We start from the raw sequence: 21,946 nt of genomic DNA, 5'->3' as shown, positions 1-21,946 counted from the left end.
AAATATAAGTAACCGTATTCCACTACAGTTACAATTTAAATCATTGGTAATTAGAATACAGTTACATTCAAAAAGTATTTTGATTACTGAAGAGATTACTTTGCATTTTATTGCCATTTGTTTCATTTAATATTCAGTCCTTTCAGATGGAAAACATTTATACATATAAATGATGCGATCCAAAGTGAATTTGAACAGCGGTGAAACACTTTCTTATGATGTGTTACATTCATACGAGCAGACAGAGAAGTACGTTTAAAGTAAGTTTAGTGCAGAAGAAATAGAAATAAACCTTGTGTAAATTGTCAGCTTTACACTAAGCTAAAATGCTATTTCTAGCCATTTTACATGCACGTTATCAGGCACGATCATATTTTTTTTATCAAGAAAATTCATTCTTTCTTTTTTCTAGTAAGACCTTTGATATTAGGGCAAAAATCTTATTTTTGATAATAATTTTTGTATTGTTTTCCTGTAAAAATATCTAAAAATATTTAAAACAAGATCAGTTTGATTAATCTTGTTTTAGAAACAACACTGCAAAGATATTTAGGTTTTTCAGAGAATGTATTTTTAACATGTGTATTTTGTCTTACTGTACTGGCAGAGTTTTTATAGTCAAAACAAGTGAAAAAAATCTACCAGTGTTGAAGAAGTAATCCAAAGTATTTAGATTACATTACTGACCTTGAGTAATCTAATGAAATATGTTACAAATGACATTTTACAGCATGTATTCTGTAATCTGTAGTGGAATACATTTCAAAAGTAACCCTCCCAACCCTGTATATATAAGACGATGATAAGCAAAGAAACATACAAAATGTAAATAAATTAATGAATGGAAATTAAAAAAACAACAACAACAACAACACTATTTATTATTTTGTGACTTTATTTGGCAACTTTATAAATGAATATTGAATTTTATTTTATTTATTGAATATTATCAATAAATGAAATACTGAATTGTAAATCTGGAAGTCATTTTAAATGTAAAATGTAATTTACAAATGTACAGTGCTGTGCAAAAGTCTTAGGCACATAAGATGTTTAACAAAAACATTTGTCTGAAGATGGTTATTTATATCCATCCATCTTTAGCTGTAGTGTGTCAATAGGTAATATACATTTTAGACTCCCAAAGATTCCTTCTGCAAATAGAATAAAACAGAATAGAATAGAAAAGAATAGAACAGAAGAACATGTAGCCCTGCAACAGATGACATGGCCCCACAGAGACCCCCACTGAACATCGAGTCAGTCTGGGATTACATGAAGAGACAGAAGCAATTTAGACAACCTAAATAGATAGAAGAACTGTGGCGAATTCTCCAAGAAGCTTGGAACATCCTATCAGCAAACTGTTTTGGAGGCAAAAGTGGTCACACCAAATATTGATATAGCTTTTTTTATGTTTACTGGACTTTGGATGATGTTAATTGAAAAATGAAAACTAATTATGGCACTATTTTTGAAGAAGTCCTCACTATGCAAATTTTTTCACAAGCGCCTAAAGCTTTTGCACAATACTGTATGTAAAATGTTCAGCTTTCTTTTTAATTTAAAGGTTACATTCAAATATAAATGTTACAGAGATTACACTTATTTTACGCTGCTTTCACGTCTCATCCATTTGCATCAGTAAGGGCGTGGTTAGTTGCACAACTGGGCGGGCTTTCGGCGATGAGGTCATTGGAGTAAACAGAAAAGATGGCGACGCCGTACACAGGGGATCGAGTTCTAGGGACGAATCCGGTTATTTTTGAGAGTTTCGCGAATCACTTAACCGATTTACCCGCTGAATTGTTAGAGCATATATTGCGCTTTCCCGTTCTAAACCATATCGACATTTGCAACGTTTCCTGCACGTGCAAGAGGCTGCATGACGTGTGCCATGGCAGGGGGAAGGTCTGGGCGCACCAGTACAAACTCAGGTGGCATGACTTTTTAGGCAGAACATTTGTAAAGCTTTATACCTATATATATATATATATATATATATATATATGGAGTGTGTGTATATATATATGGAGTGTGTGTGATATATATATATATATATATATATATATATATATATACATACACACTCCATCAACTGACAGCATATGAAAATATAAGCTTGATAGTTATGTAAAACGTGCCTGATCCCTTTCAGTTTGTTTAGATGAGTCTTTAATGCTTCATTTGATTGCACGCCCATTTTGTTGATGCACCAAATGTGATTACCTGTGTGTGCACATGCTTTGCGTTTTTTTTTCTTCTCTGTCCCCTTTTATCCCCAATTTGGAATGCCCAATTCGCTCTAAATCCTCGTGGTGGCATAGTGACTCGCCTCAATCCGGGTGGTGGAGGACGAATCTCAGTTGCCTCCGTCTGAGACCGTCAATACACGCATTTTATCACGTGGCTTGTTGAGCGCTTTACCGTGGAGGCTTCACGCTATTCACTCACCACGCCCCACCCAGAACGAGAACCACACATTATAGCAACCATGAGGAGGTTACCCCATGTGACTCTACCCTCCCTAGCAACCGGGCCAATTTGATATTATGAGATCCTCAGTGATGTGTCTTCATATTTATTATCATAAATTTAATTTGACAGATATGTAAGATTGTAATAAATATGTAATATTTACCATATATTTACAATAGTTACTGTGCATTTAATTATTACTGCTGTAAAATAATTTGGCTCTATATTAACATTTTATATTAACAGCTTTCCTTTAAACAGTCTAATGTGCTTTCAGAAATGTTTCTTTTTTATGTATAATTTTATTATTATTATTATTATTATTATAGACAAAACATACAAATAATACAAATAAGAATTTTTGTTTACAATAATTTAACAATAATTAAAATATTGGACCTACAGAGCTGAAATGTTCTAAAAATCTTCATTTGTGTTCAGCAGAAGAAAGTCATTCACTTTTAGGATGGCATGAGGGTGAGTAAATGATGAGAGAATTTTCATTTTTGGTGAACTATCCCTTTAATGTTTTAGGTGGCCAAGGCTTCAGAGATTGTATCGGCAGAACGAGTCATATGATTGGCTGAAGGAATTCAAGACCCGTCACGTGGTTGGCCAACAGATAAGAAGAACAGTGGAGTCTATTTCCAAGAGGTTCTTCACGGAAGTTGTACGTTTCTTTGACAGAGACCAACCTACAAAGCTGTCACAATTTGCAGTTATGAAATATACAGTTACTCAGAAATCTAACTTTGTGCTATTATCATTATGCAAAAGATCAGAGGTAGATTTCTAAGGTAAACTGGATATAATCAGTTGCATTCTTCACTAACCCAGAGATCTGTAACTCAGCCTTGTGTTGGCCAGGTTCTTGGAGACAGCTTTGCGGAAATTGATTCTCTTGGTGCCCCAGAACACTTCTGTGAAGATGAGCTACTCACCATTTTAAACTCAGACAGAAGGTTAGAAATACGCTTAGTTTACTCCATGTAACTTTAGCCTTACAAGGTATTAATTTGACAGAATTTAAGATTCCTTCTCTTTCCCTGTATTCCCATTATGTCTTTAGGAAAAGTTTGACGTTGAAGTACTATGCAAAGAAAATCCTATACTTCCTCCGCCAGCAGAACATTTTGCGGAGTTTAAAGATGTTCCTTGAGCGACCACCAGAACAACAATCAGCTCTTGAGGGTGAGTTAGTTTCACACAAACACAAGAAAGTAATGTTTTATTTCTTTTAAATCTTAAATTAGAAAATTGCCTCAAATTTATAGTGCGATGAGGCATTATCATAACAGTGACAAGACCATATAAGGGCCAGAGTGACACTGGTCCACCCAGTCATATCTGTCAGAATATAATGTTTTGGAAATTTAAAGGAATTGTTCACCCAAAAATTAAATTTCTCTCATAATTTACTCTACTACTTTCTTTCTTCTGCTGTACACAAACAATGACTTATAGAAGAATATCTCATCTCTGTTGGTCCATTCAATGCAATTAAATGGTGGCCAGAACTTTGAAGCTCCCAAAAGCACATAAAGGGAGCATAAAAATAATCCATACGACTCCAGTGGTTAAATCTATGTCTTCAGAAGTCATTTTATAGGCATGAGAAACAGATCAAAATGTAATCAAATCTTTTACTATAAATGATCCTCCCTGCCCAGTATGTGGCGATATGCACAAAGAATGTGAATCACCAAAAACAAAAGAAGAAGAATGTAAATATGAAAGTGGACATTTAGAGTAAAAAAGGACTTAAATAATGATATTTTTCTCACCCACACCTATCATATCGCTTTTGAAGACATGGATTTAACCACTGGAGTCTTATTGAATCCTTTTATGCTGCCTTTATGTGCTTTTTTAACTTCAAAGTTCAGGCCACCTTTCACTTGAATTGAACGGACCAACAGAGCGGAGATATTTTTCTAAAAATCTTTGTGTATGTTCTGCAGAAGAAAGAAATTCATACACATTGGGGATGGCATGAGGGTGAGTAAATGATGAGATAATTTTTATTTTTGGGTGAACTATTCCTTTAAAGCTGACGTGTGTAATGATTTCAGTGTTTAAATTCTTTCTCATATCCTGTTCTCATTCTCATTTCATCTCAGTGTAACACTGTGACTCTGTGACGCTATTAAAATATTCCTCTGTTTGTTGAGTGGCCCGACCAGCCCAAAACAGCAATAATGGCTCAACTGTTTCTTTTCTGGAATCTGTTTTGAAACAGTGATTATTTTTGCAATTCCGTTTGGTCATGCTAGAGGCGCAGAAATTACACACTTAAGCTTTAACATTTAGGAGACATCACAGATTTAATTGGAAATACACATTCCCTTCTGATTTATCCTTGTTTCCAGGGGCTGTTTTGGTGGACCAGTATTGCAGCCCTCTGACTGATGTCACTCTTGAGAGTATATCTGCCCAGATAGAAGAAATCGCAGACAAGGTGAAGAAATATCTGCGAGTAAAAAATGCCACACACCCGAGTCTACGAGCCGGCCAAGGTCAGTCAACAAAGAGAAATACAGAAATTCAGTTTGCTGTTCTTATGAGGTGCATTATGAGATTATGACCTCTGAAGCCAGTCATATGTACAGTATCAGAGACTATTTAGCAGAGATAGGCCACTTCTATTAAAATGAATGGGAGAAATTTGAACGCCCAACGGGATGTAGAAAAGGAAGTCCGGCCTTACAGGTAAAAGAGCCAATCACCTTTTAGATACAGTTATCCCTGTCAACCAACTCGAGAACCGGATGCGCATTAGCTATACGAGCCAGAAAATTGTGATTTTAGCGTGATCTCATTTAAAGAACAATTTCTGATACCAGTGTTGTCAGATTTTACTGCTGATTTGAAATATGTTCTTTGGTCGTAATCTTGACCAACCATTTTGGAGATTTCAGTCTTTCCACATTGTAGTGGATAGGATGTTCCAAACCTGTCTGACATTCTTTCTTCTGTGGAACACAAAAGGAAATTATCAGTAGCATGACAGCCTCAGTCACCTTTCACATTCATTGTATGGAAAAGAGATGCAATGGTTGTGAATTGTGACTGAGGCTCTCCTTCTAGAGACTAGCATCTCCTGTTGTGTTTCACAAAAGAAAGACAGCCATAGGGATACGGATTTGGAACAACAAGAGGGTGAGTAAACCCTGATGGAATTTTCATTTTGGGGTCAAGTATTCCATTAAAGTTGTAGCTACAGTATATCGGCTTTACAGATGAATTGGTGCCAGCAGATGGTTTTTGGAATTATGGGTTATCGGCAAAAATCTATGCCAATAGTGGCCTGTTTTTTTTTTTCTCTCTCTCTCTCTGTGTTCCTCTGTGGCTGATGCTGGACAATTCTAGAGTTCGAACGGCTTGGTTCTACAATGTAACAGTGGCCACTAGAGGTGAAATAAAAACAATTTAAAAAAAATTACAGCTCTACAGATACAGCTCTATATTTGCTGTATCTAAATCTTTCATCATTGACATTATTCATCATTATTTTATCCTCACTTCAATGTATATTTTGTTATTTTTAGTAGATAATCAAGTGTTCTAAATTGAAGCAAGGGCATGCAAAGTAAAATGTGACTATTGTGGAATGTGACCCTTCTCCAACTTCATATCTAGTAAATAATAAACCTTATACCTTAAACCTCATCTGGTGAAAAAAATAAAATAATTGTAAATACAGAAATACTCAAACCAGCCCATCTGGCACCAACAATCATGCCACACTCCAAATCACTGAGATCACATTTTACCCCCATTCTGATGGTTGATGTGAACATTAACTGAAGCTCCTGATCCATCTGCATGATTTTATGCACTGCACTGCTGCCACACGATTGGCTGATTAGATAATCACATGGATGATTGTTGGTGCCAGATGGGCTGGTTTGAGTATTTCTGTAACTGCTGATCTCCTGGGATTTTCACACACAACAGTCTCTAGAATTTACTCCGAATGGTGTCAAAAACAAAAAACATCCAGTGAGCAGGAAATGCCTTGCTGATGAGAGAAGTCAACAGAGAATGGCCAGACTGTTTCGAACTGACAAAGTCTACAGTAACTCAGATAACCGCTCTGTACAATTGTGGTGAGAAGAATATAATCTCAGGATGCTATTCTAAGATGTGGGTTGGTGCTGTTTTGGCAGCACGAGGGGGCATAATATTAGGCAGGTGGTTTTAATGTTGTGGCTGATCAGTGTATACAGTTGTGCTCAAATGTTTGCATACCCTGGCAGAAATTGTGAAATTTTGCCATTGATTTTGAAAATATGACTGATCATGCAAAAGAACTGTCTTTTATATAAGGATAGTGATCATATGAAGCCATTTATTATCACATAGTTGTTTGCCTCCTTTTTAAATTATAATGATAACAGAAATCACCCAAATGGCCCTGATCAGAAGTTTACATACCCTTGAATGTTTGGCCTTGTTACAGAATGGCAAATGGCAATTAAAGGTTAATTTCCCACACCTGTGGCTTTTTAAATTGCAATTAGTGTCTGTGTATAAATAGTCAATGAGTTTGTTAGCTCTCACGTGGATGCACTGAGCAGGCTAGATACAGAGCCATGGGGAGCAGAAAAGAACTGTTAAAAGACCTGCGTAACAAGATAATGGAACTTTATAAAGATGGAAAAGGATATAAAAAGATATCCAAAGCCTTGAAAATGCCAGTCAGTACTGTTCAGTCAATTCGGGGATCTCTTGATACCAAGTCAAGGTCAGGTAGACCAAGAAAGATTTCAGCCACAACTGCCAGAAGAATTGTTCGGGATACAAAGAAAAACCCACAGGTAACCTCAGGAGAAATACAGGCTGCTCTGGAAAAAGACGGTGTGGTTGTTTCAAGGAGCACAATACGAGGATACTTGAACAAAAATGAGCTGCATGGTCGAGTTCCCAGAAAGAAGCCTTTACTGCGCCAATGCCACAAAAAAGCCCGGTTTCAATATGCCCGACAACACCTTGATACTCCTCACAGCTTCTGGCACACTGTAATTTGGAGTGACGAGACCAAAATAGAGCTTTATGGTCACAACCATAAGCGCTATGTTTGGAGAGGTGTCAACAAGGCCTATAGTGAAAAGAATACCATCCCCACTGTGAAGTATGATGGTGGCCCACTGATGTTTTGGGGGTGTTTGAGCTCTAAAGGCACGGGGAATCTTGTGAAAATTGATGGCAAGATGAATGCAGCATGTTATCAGAAAATACTGGCAGACAATTTGCATTCTTCTGCACGAAATCTGTGCATGGGACGCTCTTGGACTTTCCAGCATGACAATGACCCTAAGCACAAGGTCAAGTTGACCCTCCAGTGGTTACAGCAGAAAAAGGTGATGGTTCTGGAGTGGCCATCACAGTATCCTGACCTTAATATCATTGAGCCATTCTGGGGAGATCTCAAACGTGCGGTTCACGCAAGACGACCAAAGACTTTGCATGACCTGGAGGCATTTTGCCAAGACGAATGGGCAGCTATACCACCTGCAAGAATTTGGGGCCTCATAGACAACTATTACAAAAGACTGCACGCTGTCATTGATGCTAAAGGGGGCAGTACACAGTATTAAGGACTAAGGGTATGCAGACTTTTGAACAGTATGTGAATTTTTTTTTTTCTTTGTTGCCATGTTTTGTTTTATGATTGTGCCATTCTGTTATAACCAACAGCTGAATATGAATCCCATAAGAAATAAAAGAAATGTGTTTTGCCTGCTCACTCATGTTTTCTTTAAAAATGGTACATATATTACCAATTCTCCAAGGGTATACAGACTTTTGAGCACAACTGTATATACTGTAGATAGATAGATAGATAGATAAATGCTGTATATACACAAAACCCTGCATTTGTTGAATATATACAGTAGGTGAATTTGGTAAATACTTAAATATAGAGCATTGTAACGGAGCCAAGTCTCCATCATTTCAAAATAAGTGTCCCTTGTGTGTTTTGGGCTTATTTAAAGTTAAAAGTCCCTCGTTATTATTGGGTTTTTGGTTAAAAAATAAAGCATTAGAGATTTCATTCATTTTGGACTCTTGTACTGTAGCTTCTAAGTCAGTGCCCATCATAGTAAGGAAAGGCTATGATTTCTTTTTTTTTTTTTTTTTTTTTTTAATTTTATGAATCTGTTTTAAAAAATAATCTGCCAATTAATTAGTAATCGGCCTTTCCACTTCCTTAGTTATCATATCTGCATTATCCACTAACGGTTAAGCTCTATAGTTGTAGCATCCACCCTAAGTCTGTCTTCACCATTTTTTCTAGATGACTGCTTTGTTCTGGAAGACTTAGAGTTTCAAAGGCAAGTCATTTGTGCTCTCAACGTGGTGCTGTATGACCAGCTTCAGTACAAGGGCAATGAGCGAGACTACTACAATCCACTAAACTCATACATACATCAGGTACGTGAGTCATAACTACCATCTCATATCTGAAATAATCAAGTTAGACATCTATTTTCCCATGGATAACCTTAAACATACACAAGATCTTTTCCAAAACCTAGTTGCATCATAGGTGCGCTTCCAGCGCAAAGGTTGTTTCAAATGATGCTGCTTTATAAAATACCTCATTTGTGCCAGATTACAAGGCGGCATTGCATGTGTTATTGATGGATAAAGAAATGCCAGAATGCACTGAAACAAGCTCGGGCGGAGTTGAGTTAAATATTTATTCTAAATAGGTAGCAGGTAGACCGATATATCGGTTTTCCCGATTAATCAATGCCGATAGTCGGTTTTTGGAACTATCGGTTATCAGCAAAAATCTATGCTGATAGTTGCCGATGGTTGTTTTTTTTTTTTTTTTTTTTTTTCAATTAATTGAGGGCACGCAATTGTATGAAACAAATGCGATGATATTGAAACCCCCAAATATCACATATATTGCCCCGTCATCACATACATTGTGTCTCAAACTTCTAAATCTTGTGAATAATAATCTCAAAATCCTTCATCTTGTGAATGTATAGGCTATAAATAGCTTAATTTGGTCAATACTTAAAAATAGAGATTTGTAACAGGGCCAAGTCTCCATCATTTCAAAATAAGAGTCCACAGGAAATTTCAGGCTCATATATAGTTAAAAGTTTTCTGGTTGTTAGCAGGATTTTGGTTGCACAATAAGCTGCTTCTGGAATTTTGTTCATTTTGGACTCTACTTTGCACTATATAGTAAGGAAAGACTAAGTTTTTGACATTTTATATATTGAATTTAAAAACTATCGGCTGATTAATCGGTTATCTGCCTTTTCCACCACCTTAGTTATCGTATTGGCAAAATCCATTATCAGTCGAACTCTAATAAATATATTTCATCCATTACTGAAAAGTATCTTTAAAAAATGTCATTCTTAATAAATGTATGTTTTGCTTTTTATGTATAATATTGCATATTATTTGTATGCTATGCATTTTTCCATGCTTATTAGATTATCATGTTGTTAAATTAGCAACATGCTAAGTCAAACTCTATTGAAATTAACTGTGAGTCAAGTCTCCAGTGCGTTTTGTGTTTTGAACCCTATTTGTGTAGACTGCAGAGATGCTCCCTATGGAGAGCATTTCAGATCAGTCACTTATGAGGCTCCATTTCAGTTAGGATGCTGCTTTAGAGGTCTTTCAGAACGAATGTGTTTTTGTGCTTAGAAAAGCTTAAAGTAGTGCAATGGATGGTCTTTATCAGGGTCAGAAATTAACTGTTTCATTATGGGGCAATATTTTACCCCTTTATTTGATTTTCAGAGTCATTATGTACCTTTTATTGTGCATTTTTCCCCAACCAAATACAAATGAAAAGGTTTTATCCTTTTATGTCAAATACTTAAATGTAGTCAGTCATTGATTAACACAAATATGAATTACTAGATGGAGAATTTATAACCTCTTACCCATAAAATGTAATCAACATCAACAAACTGTATACAATAATGTAAATGCCTAAATAAAGTAATTCATTATGGGGCTTTTTTTTTTTTTTTGCCCCTTGAATTTTGGGGGCATTTTTGTCACTTTCAGTGGTATTTTTGCACCTTAATTCCTGACCCTGGTCTCAAGACGTTTTTGAAATATGAAGATCTTTTAACTTGGCACACATCAGGCAAAGACGTCTGTCTAACGCATGTTTACATAAAAAAGCTGTTAAAAAACCAGGCGCAGAAAGGCGCAAAAGCACTCTGTGTGAACGGCCCCTTAAAATGTACTACATTTTGGAACAGAGCTGCATTCTATTTGTGCTGGAGGTATAAAAATAGTCAAAAATAAAAAAAGTACAGTGTGTGCATTTAATTATTGTATTGCATGTGTAATCGTTCGTTTAAAGAACAAAATGAGATCTATAGCACCCCCTTCTGGTTAGGTGCTGCTCCGTCAGACAGGCATTCCCATCAGCCTCTCCGTGCTCTACATGACTCTGGCCAGGAAGTTAAGAGTCCCACTGGAGCCCATCAACTTCCCCAACCACTTCCTGCTCCGCTGGTGCCAAAATCAAAAGAGGTGGGCGTTTCCCACATTCCAGTTATTATCTGTTACTATTCAATTATACAGCAGGCTTGAACTTCACTGAGCAAAATGTAAACATTTTATTGAAGCACTTCTCAAATTATGATGATTTGCTTTCGATGTATTCCTCGTTTGTAGGTGGCTTTGGATTAAATTGTCTGATAAATGAATAAATGTAAATACAAACACAATTCAGTATCAGAAGAAATTGATTACTTTTATTTCTGTCGTAGTTAATATTTAACTTGGATTTGAGTCAGCTGATATCACTTGTTGTAATATGTTAATATGTTCTCTGTTTTATTTACTTGTTCAAGTATTAAAAATATAATGACAGTAATGGCCCATGATGACTAATGTGAGCTTGTTTCACAGAAGTGGTGACATTTACGACTATATATACATTGATGCATTTGGAAATGGCAAGCAGCTGGCTGCTAAAGAGTGCGAGTATCTGATCAGACACCAGGTGACAGCAGATTACTACGGCGCTATAAGCACCAGCCAGCTGCTACTGCGAATGGTGGGCAACCTGCTTAACATCGGCAAGAGAGGGTAAGAATTGTGCTTGGATTTTTTTTTTTTAATTATTATTATTATCATCCGATTTGCACTTTTCCATACAATGAAAGTGCTTTGATATTCTTATTGTCATCTGCTTTTGCTGATTAATGCTTTTTTACTTTTAGACAGGTGTGTGGGTAATTTATAAACAAACCTTTCTTTTATGTGCATTTACATTTTCACACTCAGTTTTGCTGATAATAGGTGTTTAAAACATCAGTGCTATTGTATGCTGCATGTATTTTGTCAAGGGAAGGGAATGAGAAATCGTATCAGCTCCTGCGGGACTCTCTGGATCTCTACCTCATGATTAACCCTGATAACGTGCAGTATCTTCTGCTGCAGGCTCGTCTATACTTCCACCTTGGAATCTGGCCGGAGAAAGTAAGTCCAGTCTCAAAGATGTTAGTAACAGTTCACTTGAGAATTCTTGTTTGCTTGAGATTAGTTCAAAAAACATAAACCGTTTCAAGCCATTTTACAGTGGTTAGTACACGTTTTTACATACATCTCGTCAAAGAGACCAAAGGGGCTCATAAAGTAAGTGCAAATTTTATGTTTGAGGTGATAATTTGAGGTAATGTGGCATAGTGGTTTAAGCTCAGTCCTTTTATAAAAAGAGGTTCGAGCCCTGCAAAGAGTGATCCATGAGCCATCACCATTGTGCCCTTAAAGGAATAGTTCACCCAAAACTGAAAATTACCTCCTCATTTACTCACCCTCATGCTATCTCAGATGTGTATGACTTTCTACAATCCAAGTGAATGGTGGCCAGAACTTTGAAACTTAGAACTTTGAAACTTTGAACTTTGAAACTCGAAAAAGCACATAAAGACAGTATAAAAGAAATCCATACGACTCCAGCTGTTAAATCCATGTCTTCTCAAGCGATCCAATCGTTTTTGGGTGAGAACAGATCAAAATGTTACTCCTTTTCCACTGAACATCTCACCTTTGCAGTCTCTTGGCAGGATCATGATTTGAAGCTCAACCACTGGAGTCGTATTGATTACTTTTATGCTGCCTTATTGTGTATTTTGGAACTTCAAAGTTTTGGTCACCATTCATTTACATTGTATGAACCTACAGAGCTGAGATATGCAGGTGTAGCTGTTTAGGTGTGGAAGTATAAATGTCAAATGCTGCAGATAAACCACAAATGCCATTAAGAAAAGCCAATAAAGGATTTTGCTGATACCAATAAATACGGTGGTGGAAAGGGCCGATAACCGATTAATCAGCCAATAGTTTTTAAAATCGATTTATAGAATGTAAAAAAATTTTTTTTTAGTCTTTTGTTACTATGACAGGCATAGAGATTTATCATATTTCCCAAATTAAGCTTTTATAGTCTTCATACAGTATTCACCCACATGAAGGGTTTTGTATTCCTTACATACAGTTGTGCTCAAAAGTTTGCATACCCTTGGAGAATTGGTAATATATGTACCATTTTTAAAGAAAACATGAGTGAGCAGGCAAAACACAATTCTTTTATTTCTTATGGGATTCATATTCAACTGTAGGTTATAACAGAATGGCACAATCATAAAACAAAACATGGCAACAAAGAAAAAAATGAAATGACCCCTGTTCAAAAGTCTGCATACCCTTAGTTCTTAATACCGTGTATTGCCCCCTTTAGCATCAATGACAGCGTGCAGTCTTTTGTAATAGTTGTCTATGAGGCCCCAAATTCTTGCAGGTGGTATAGCTGCCCATTTGTCTTTGTAAAATGCCTCCAGGTCATGCAAAGTCTTTGGTCGTTTTGCATGATCTGCACATTTGAGATCTCCCCAGAGTGGCTCGATGATATTAAGGTCAGGAGACTGTGATGGCCACTCCAGAACCTTCACCTTTTTCTGCTGTAACCACTGGAGGGTCAACTTGGCCTTGTGCTTAGGGTCATTGTCATACTGGAAAGTCCAAAAGCGTCCCATGCGCAGCTTTCGTGTAGAAGAATGCAAATTGTCTGCCTGTATTTTCTGATAACATGCTGCATTCATCTTGCCATCAATTTTCAGTGCATCTAGCCTGCTCAGTGCATCCACGTGAGAGCTAACAAACTCATTGACTATTTATACACAGACACTAATTGCAGTTTAAAAAGTCACAGGTGTGGGAAATTAACCTTTAATTGCCATTTAAACCTGTGTGTGTCACCTCGTGTGTCTGTAACAAGGCCAAACATTCAAGGGCATGTAAACTTTTGATCAGGGCCATTTGGGTGATTTCTGTTATCATTATTATTTAAAAAGGAGCCAAACAACTATGTGATAATAAATGGCTTCATATGATCACTATCCTTAAATAAAAGAGGATTTTTTGCATGATCAGTCATATTTTCAAAATCAATGCCAAAATTTCACAATTTCTGCCAGGGTATGCAAACGTTTGAGCACAACTTTGTGTATATATATATATATATATATATATATATATATATATATATATATATATATATATATATATATATATACACACACACACACACACACACACACACACACACACACAGTTGAAGTCAGAAGTTTACATACACTTAGGTTAATTTAAGTCATTAAAACTCGTATTTTTAACCACTCCACAGATTTAATATTTGCAAACTATAATTTTGGCAAGTCGTTTAGGACATCTACTTTGTGCATGACACGAGTAATTTTTCCAACAATTGTTTACAGACAGATTGTTTCACTTTTGATTGACTATATCACAATTCCAGTGAGTCAGAAGTTTACATACACTAAGTTAACTGTGCCTTTAAGCAGCTTGGAAAATTCCAGAAAATTATGTCAAGTACATAGGAGGTGTACTGAATTGAAGGTGGACCTGTGGATGTATTTTAAGGCCTACCATTAAACTCAGTGCCTCTTTGCTTGACATCATGGGAAAATCAAAAGACCTTAGAAAATGTTTTTGGACCTCCACAAGTCTGATTCATCCTTGGGAGCAATTTCCAAATGCCTGAATGTACCACGTTCATTTTTACAAACAATTGTACGCAAGTATAAACACCATAGGACCACGCAGCCATCATACAGCTCCGGAAGAAGACCCATTCTGTTTCCTAGAGATGAATGTAGTTTGGTGCAAAAAGTGCAAATCAATCTCAGAACACAAGGACCTTGTGAAGATGCTGGAGGAAATGTCCTCTCATCTAATGAAACAAAAATGTAACTGTTTGGAGATAATGACCATCGTTATGTTTGGAGGAAAAATGGTGAGGCTTGCAAGCTGAAGAACACCATCCCAACTGTGAAGCATGGGGGTGCTTTGCTGCAGGAGGGACTGGTGCACTTCACAAAATAGATGACATCATGAGGAAGGAAAATTATGTTGATATATTGAAGTAGCATATCAAGACATCAACCAGGAAGCTAAAGCTCAGTTGCAAATGGGTCTTCCATATGGACAATGACCCCAAGCATACCTCCAAATCTGTGGAAAAAAATGGCTTAAGGACAAAAACGTCAAGATATTGAAATCCGAAACTGAAAAAGCATGTGCAAGCAAGGAGGCCTACAAACCTGACTCAGTTACACCAGTTCTGTCTGGAGGAATGGGCCAAAATTCCAGCTACTTATTGTAAGAAGCTTGTGGAAGGCTGCCCAAAATGTTTGACCCAAGTTAAACAATATAAAGGCAATGCTACCAAATACTAACAGTATATGTAAATTTCTGACCTACTGGGAATTTGATGAAAGAAATACAATCTGAAATAAATCATTCTCTCTACTATTATTCTGATATTTCACATTCTTAAAATAAAGTAGTGATCCTAACTTACCTAAGACAGAGAATGTTTTCTACAATTAGCTGTCAGGAATTGTGAAAAACTGAGTTTAAATGTATTTGGCTAAGGTGTATGTAAACTTCAGACTACAACTGTATATATACTGTATGTCCTGAAGGGGCACGTTTTTGTATAATTGCAATTTTTTTTTTTTGCATGCCCTCGCTTCAATTCAGAATACTTGCTTATCTTATCCAAATAACAAAATAAGCATTCAAATGAGGATTAAAAATGGATAAATGTTGCCGCTGTTATACTGTAGAACCGTAACTGTGGAACATGGAGGAATAAAAAAATAAATATCGGCATAGATTTTTGCAGAAAACCGATAGTTCCAAAAAGCAACTATTGGCACAGAAAAATTGGTAAAACTGTTATATTGGTCTACCTCTAATTAACAATGCTGAACCAATACAGTTGCAGTGCTTGATACAATTCATATACTAAGACCATTCAAATATGATTAAAACACAAAATGCTTACTGTATGTTCTGTTATAATCAAGGCTGAAAGGCTTTCTCTATATATATATCAGGTATTGGATATTCTGCAGCATATTGAGGCTTTGGACCCATCTCAGCATAGTGCTGTGGGGTATCTGGTCCAGCACACACTAGAACACATCCAGCATAAGAGGCATCCTGTAGAACCAGAGGTGAAGAGATGCAGCGCACCTGAGCACAGAGACGTGCAGTACTCCTTGGGCCTTGTCATGAAACACAAAAGGTGTGTCCATGTTTGTTTGTGTGTGATATGAAACTCATGAACCATATTGAACATGGTTTCATCTAAAATGTCAAGTCATTTGTCACTGTAGATTAACAAAGTGCCAGTTTACTGAGAAATTCAATAATAGCAAGGGGAACACAAACTTCTCTTTTGAGAATTACTCAGCTTTTTATTCACTTGACTAACATGATTGTGTTCTGCAAATAATTAAAAAAAAAAGAATGGTGTTTGTAATTTTTAAAGTTTTATAGTTAATATTTAAATAACATTTTACCAAGGTTCAATTTATTTTTATAGCTCTGTTCACAATTTATTATTGACCTGCCCCATCATTTTGAGTCTGTTTGACCCAGAAACACATTTTCAGTTTTTCACAAGCAATCTAATAATATAATGATTTTGTTTCTAGTTCAAATCGTTGCAGAGATATAATAATTTAAATGTTGATTGAGACTGTTGATGGTTGATTGATTTCATGTTTTGCATTACCGCATACAACTCAAAATGGTTTTCTGTGCCTTACAACCCACCAAGTGAGCAAGCCAAAGGCAACAGTAGCAAAGAAGAACTCCCTAAGGGGCCTTCACACAGAACATGTTGTGTTTCTGCATAAACATTCACTAGACGGATGTCTTTGACCGTTGCCCCACACCTTGCAGCTTTTTCAGTGTCTTGTGTGATGAGCTTTTTAAGATGCCATGTCAGTTTAAAAGATCTTGGGTGTCTCGGGACACCTGTATTCTGATCCATTCGTTGCACTGCGGCTCTAACTTTTTTTAAAGTCTGTTGTCTCTGTAAGATGTCTAAATAGATGATGAGGAAACTTACAGGGTAGAGTAATAAAGTATGAGAACAGCTCATTTACATTAGGTATATTTTGTTGCAAGAATTCTCAAACTGTCTATTTTTCTCGTAGGTCAGGCTATAACTGTGTTATCTATGGATGGGACCCAAAATGCACAATGAGTCAGGAGTGGATTAACACTATGAGGGTCCATCAGCTGTCTAAGGGGGCCGATCAGCCCTTCTACAATGTCCTAGTGCAGGATGGGACCTGTCGATACGCTGCACAGGGTGAGTTCTCTCAGGTCTTTTCTTTTTATTTCTTAGTGATCAAACTGATCTGTGGATTGGTGGGTCAGGGCTGACGGGTCTGTGCGATAAAGACAAAACTAGCCTAAAACCAAGTCCATATTATGCGTTTTCATTTGTAGGTCTACTGTCTACCATGCATGTATATAATGTAAGTAGCAGCATTAGGCCGCTGTTACACTAGCCTTTGAGCATGCAAAATTATTTTGGAGACCGCAAGAGACAGGATATGATTAATAAATAATAAATCACAAAAAACATAATTTTATATTCAAAATGTTAAATATACCGCCTACTCACTTTCCTGCAACAGTGAAAACACACAGCTTTGAAATATGTATTCTTTGACAATTGTGTGTGTGACTGTGACGTTTCGATCCTCTATTGGTCATACGTCTTTTGTCATCCAAAATCGCAGGTCAAAGTTAGTGCAAATAGTGTTATATACTATTTGCACTCCTAATTAAATACTAGCATACAGTATAGGGGCATCACTGAGTGCCACAGACACACTACACCAACCCCTAAACCTAACCTTCCCTTACAAAAATGAACCATGTTTTTACTACAATAACCATAGTGTCACCATGGTATTTTGAAGTAAAATATTAGTAACCACGATATTAAACATGGTCACTATATTAACACCATATTACTGCAGTAACACCATGGTTAATTGCATTAAAACTATGGCTTCTGCCAAAAACATGGTTACTATAGTATTACTATAGTAAAACCATTGTTAATTTTACCTGGATTAAACCTTTCTCTCAACTCCCCGACCTTAACTGTGACCAAATCACTGAGAGGAAATCAACCTTTATATACATTTTTATTTATTATTAAAAGTAGTATTAAAGGAAATATTAAAAGTGGAGACAGGAAACAAGATGGGATGTCCACATGATAAAAGCACATCCACACCGTTGTTACACCCCCACACTATTGCAGCGACACTAATGGTGCAGTTACACCTAGTACAAATAGTCACTCTGTGTCAAGTTCACAATCTTTGGAAATAAGATTTACAAAGTAACAAAATTCAATATATTTCAACTAAGTCAGGACATGCTTTAGGAGGTCGTCTGGATAATGTAAATCCATGCAGTGCAATGTTGCTTTTATTCATGTATAGGCCTATTATGTGTTGTTACTTTGTTTCTGCTGAAATACTATTTCACATGTAAATTCACAGTGTTGCAATCATAACTGCAGTCTAACTATAAAAGTAGTGTCCATCTAACTTGTTTTGACTTGCAGAAGATTGGCTCTCGGTTGGTCAAAAAATCTATTTAATCAAATTTTATCAATATGTCAAACCCTTAAACTGCAGAACCAAAAAATTAACCGTTTAAAAGTTGCCCAATTCCACGAGGAAACCGTGAACTTGGCAACCATACAGTGGGTGGTGGTATTTAGGGAATAATGAAAGAAATCTTGATTCATTTTGTCTGATTTCATGCCACGTCCACACTAATTCGTTTTCAGTTTCCTAACGTCATCGTTTTCCAAAGTATGTGGTTATGGAGAGTGTTTTCAAAACTTTTTCAAATGAATGAAAACGGCATTCTAGTGTGGAAGTGAGGTGTAAAGGTAGCGCGGATATGGCCTTAAATGCCAAAGTGTACTTCAGTTGTCCGCATTGCTGATCGAAATGTGCACATACTGTGCTGATGAGGAAATTTACGTCATGCATACTAAGCAGACTGTCCGCATGTGGCCCTGATTTTCTCAACATGTGGACAGTCCTCGTATGTGTGCATTGTTGGCGCATGCGCCTACCGTTGACTGTACTAAAAGAGTATCACATAGCAGTCATAGTGCGCATGCCATGAACGCGTTCGTATTAGCTTATGGTCAAAAGAGTATACTTTGAAAGGCTACGTGGTCGACTGGGCGTGATCTGATCTGGTTTACCCCACCATTAAAGTATATTCTTTTGGCTGCAAGCAAATACAAACACGTTTGACTCATGCGCACTATGACTGCTTTATGATACTTTTTTAGTACAGTCAATGGCAGGCGCATGCGACAACGATGAGCACAGACGATGGCTATGTTAAATTTCATCAGCATCAGTAAATAATATCTTGGGGGGGGGGCAAATGGGCCTGTTGTTAATTGAGTAATTCTTTTTATTTCAAGATTATAACGGTCACAAAACTCATTCTCTTTCTATTTGCAGAGAATCTGGAACCTCACTCTACCCCGCTGGAAATTGCTCACCCTGAGGTCGGCCGCTACTTCACCGAGTTCTCTGACACGCATTATGTCGCTAACGAGGAGCTTCAAACGTGTTACCCGGAGGACATATGCAAGACCAGTAAGACTGTAGAAGAGCTTTACCACAGTCTCAACCCCAAATCAGGGCAACCACCGGAGCCCACTGCCAATTTCCAGGATCACGATTTATTAGATCCATAGACTAGAACTCCACGACCCTTTCCCTCTCCCTTCCCATCAAAAATGCTTAAAGTCACACACTTTTACATAGGCACTTGCTAATGAACTGTTAAAGGAAGTTGTTGAAGACAACTGATATGGGACCAGTTCTGATGGTTGTAATTCAACTGCAAAAACTGATCTAGTAAAGGCAAAAGCTAGATCAATTTTTATCCTTATAACAACTGATGACAAGTGAATGATGACAGTTTTCATTTTTGGACGAACCTTTCCCTTTAAAGTCTATTCATTTGTACATCATCATGGTCCAAGATCAGTTTCAACTGAAACTTTGACCCAGAGTTGTAACGATGTGATGAAATAACAGTATTTGTGTGGATATTTGCTAAATGTACTCATAATAATATATATAAATTAAAATAAATAATAGAATTTCCATTAAAGGGGATCTGTATACAGTAAGTGGTGATCAACTTCAGGTCTGTTTGCCACATAAATAAAAAAAAAAAAATTCATTCTGTAGTCTTATATATCTCTTTAAAGTAATGCACTAACTCGTGTCATCCTTTAATAGTTCAAAAAACATGCACTTGACAAGAGAAAATATATCGAAACTGTCACTTTAAATGATTTTGTAATGGTTATTTCTAAGTTTTACAAAAAAAAAGCGAACAAGGGCTCAAGGAAACCTGGGCTCATAATGGTTGTAAATACAAAAGTATTAAGATTATAAGAGAATGGATCCTAATAAAAGGAGAAGCTTGATGTTTTTGTCAATTTATTTGTTCATTACTTGTCTGTTTATAAGTTTAATTAGGTATGTAATGTCTTAAAGGATACACTTACTGCATTTTCTTGACTCGAAATGAATATCAAAATATTTAAGTCTGCACCTTTAAACCTCATTTCTCTCAGAAGAAATTAAGCATATTTAAAAAGTTATTCGTTTGATATATCTACCAAAATTTGTGTCTACCTTAAACTTTGTGACATCCAATCTTTAACTTGAAATTTTAACTTAATTGTCTGGAGGAAACTTGGCGCCGCTCATCACCTGTGCAATACCCTCCCAACAGTGAAGCATGGTGGTGGTAGCATCATGCTGTGGGGGTGTTTTTCAGCGGCAGGGACTGGGGGATTGGTCAGGGTTGAAGGAAAACTGAACGCAGCAAAATACAGAGATATCCTTAATGAAAACCTGGCCCAGAGCGCTCAGGACCTCAAACTGGGCCGAAGGTTTACCTTCCAAGAGGACAATGACCCTAAGCACACAGCCAAGGCAATGCAAGAGTGGCTTAGGGACAACTCTGTGAATGTCCTTGAGTGGCCCAGCAAGAGCCCTGACTTGAACCCAATCGAGCATCTCTGGAGAGACCTGAAAATGGCTGTCCACCGACGGTCCCCATCCAACCTGACAGGGCTTGAGAGGATTTGCAGAAAAGAATGGTAGAAAATCCCCAAATCCAGGTGTGCAAAGCTTGTCACATCATACCCAAAAAGACTTGAGGCTGTAATCGCTGCCAAAGGTGCTTCAACTAAGTACTGAGTTAAGGGTCTGAATACTTATGTCAATGTGATATCTCAGTGTTTTCTTTTTAATAAATGTGCAAAGTAATCAAAAATCTGTTTTTTGCTGAAATGTTTTAAATGTGATTTTTTTTTTTTTTTAAAGCATTTTAGCATAAGGCTGCAACAAGATGTGAAAAAAAATGAAGGGGGTCTGAATACTTCCTGAATGTCTACATATATATATATATATATATATATATATATATATATATATATATATATATATATATATATATATATATATATATTAATCCATATCACACGAGCAAGAGTGCGATATGGCCCTACATCAGCACTGCTGTGATTACCTATGACACTTGGCCTGAATCACAGCAGTGCTGATTTAGGGCCATATAGCACGATTTCAAGTGTGATATTGCTTATATACAACAGTTCAATGAACAAGTACATTTTAAGAGTATGGTCACAAAAAAACGCATTTGTGCATGGAACTACTTTCTTACGCGATGGATCAGAATCTGCCGTTGCTGGTTCAAACCAAATGATACGTCCAAACCCCTCAAACGTCACTTTAGAACTAGTATCAGGACTTGGGCTGTTTCTAACAAGTTATTGGAAAATGTCATTTGTCTAATGCAACCTATTTTCTCAGTGGAAAAAACCAAGCGGGGGTATTCCTCCCTATTTTGCGGTAGCCAGTGCGCAAGAGTCATTCACTATAGAAACCGCAATCTCCTTTGCCATTTTGAACCGTATGTCCTCTCCAATGTGGAAACTGTGGTAAAAGGTAAGCGCCTTGAGTTTGTGTAATTAATCAGACTG

At 36.8% G+C, this 21,946-nt stretch overlaps 1 protein-coding gene across 3 annotated transcripts; it reads left to right on the top strand.

The window, feature by feature from the left end:
• Window positions 1–1,693: 1,693 nt before the first annotated feature.
• LOC127437707 (F-box only protein 21-like) lies at window positions 1,694–21,216 on the top strand. Of its 3 annotated transcripts, none has more exons than XM_051692817.1 (12): window positions 1,694–1,937; window positions 3,013–3,148; window positions 3,346–3,440; window positions 3,548–3,669; window positions 4,848–4,994; window positions 8,780–8,916; window positions 10,871–11,007; window positions 11,389–11,568; window positions 11,829–11,961; window positions 15,906–16,096; window positions 17,016–17,173; window positions 19,377–21,216. In XM_051692817.1, the coding sequence occupies exons 1-12, from the start codon at window positions 1,714–1,716 to the stop codon at window positions 19,613–19,615; spliced, it is 1,899 nt and encodes a 632-aa protein (XP_051548777.1). In that variant the 5' UTR covers window positions 1,694–1,713; the 3' UTR covers window positions 19,616–21,216. The 3 variants fall into 3 exon arrangements, with proteins under 3 accessions (XP_051548777.1, XP_051548768.1, XP_051548760.1); XM_051692808.1 differs by having other exon boundaries at window positions 3,331–3,440; window positions 11,392–11,568; XM_051692800.1 differs by having other exon boundaries at window positions 3,331–3,440.
• Window positions 21,217–21,946: the final 730 nt, after the last annotated feature.

This window comes from Myxocyprinus asiaticus, chromosome 4 (genome assembly GCF_019703515.2).
Source record: "Myxocyprinus asiaticus isolate MX2 ecotype Aquarium Trade chromosome 4, UBuf_Myxa_2, whole genome shotgun sequence".
NCBI lineage: Eukaryota > Metazoa > Chordata > Actinopteri > Cypriniformes > Catostomidae > Myxocyprinus > Myxocyprinus asiaticus.
Note: the sequence above shows the minus strand (reverse complement) of the source record. Positions and strands in the feature narration are given on the sequence as shown.

Bases quoted from the DNA above. Each gene is read 5' to 3' on its own strand.
- LOC127437707 (XM_051692800.1), top strand. From the start codon at position 1,714: ATGGCGACGCCGTACACAGGGGATCGAGTTCTAGGGACGAATCCGGTT. The intron at 8,917-10,870 runs GTACGTGAGTCA...CCTTCTGGTTAG, and splicing joins TAAACTCATACATACATCAG to GTGCTGCTCCGTCAGACAGG. The intron at 11,008-11,388 runs GTGGGCGTTTCC...CTTGTTTCACAG, and splicing joins TGGTGCCAAAATCAAAAGAG to AAGTGGTGACATTTACGACT.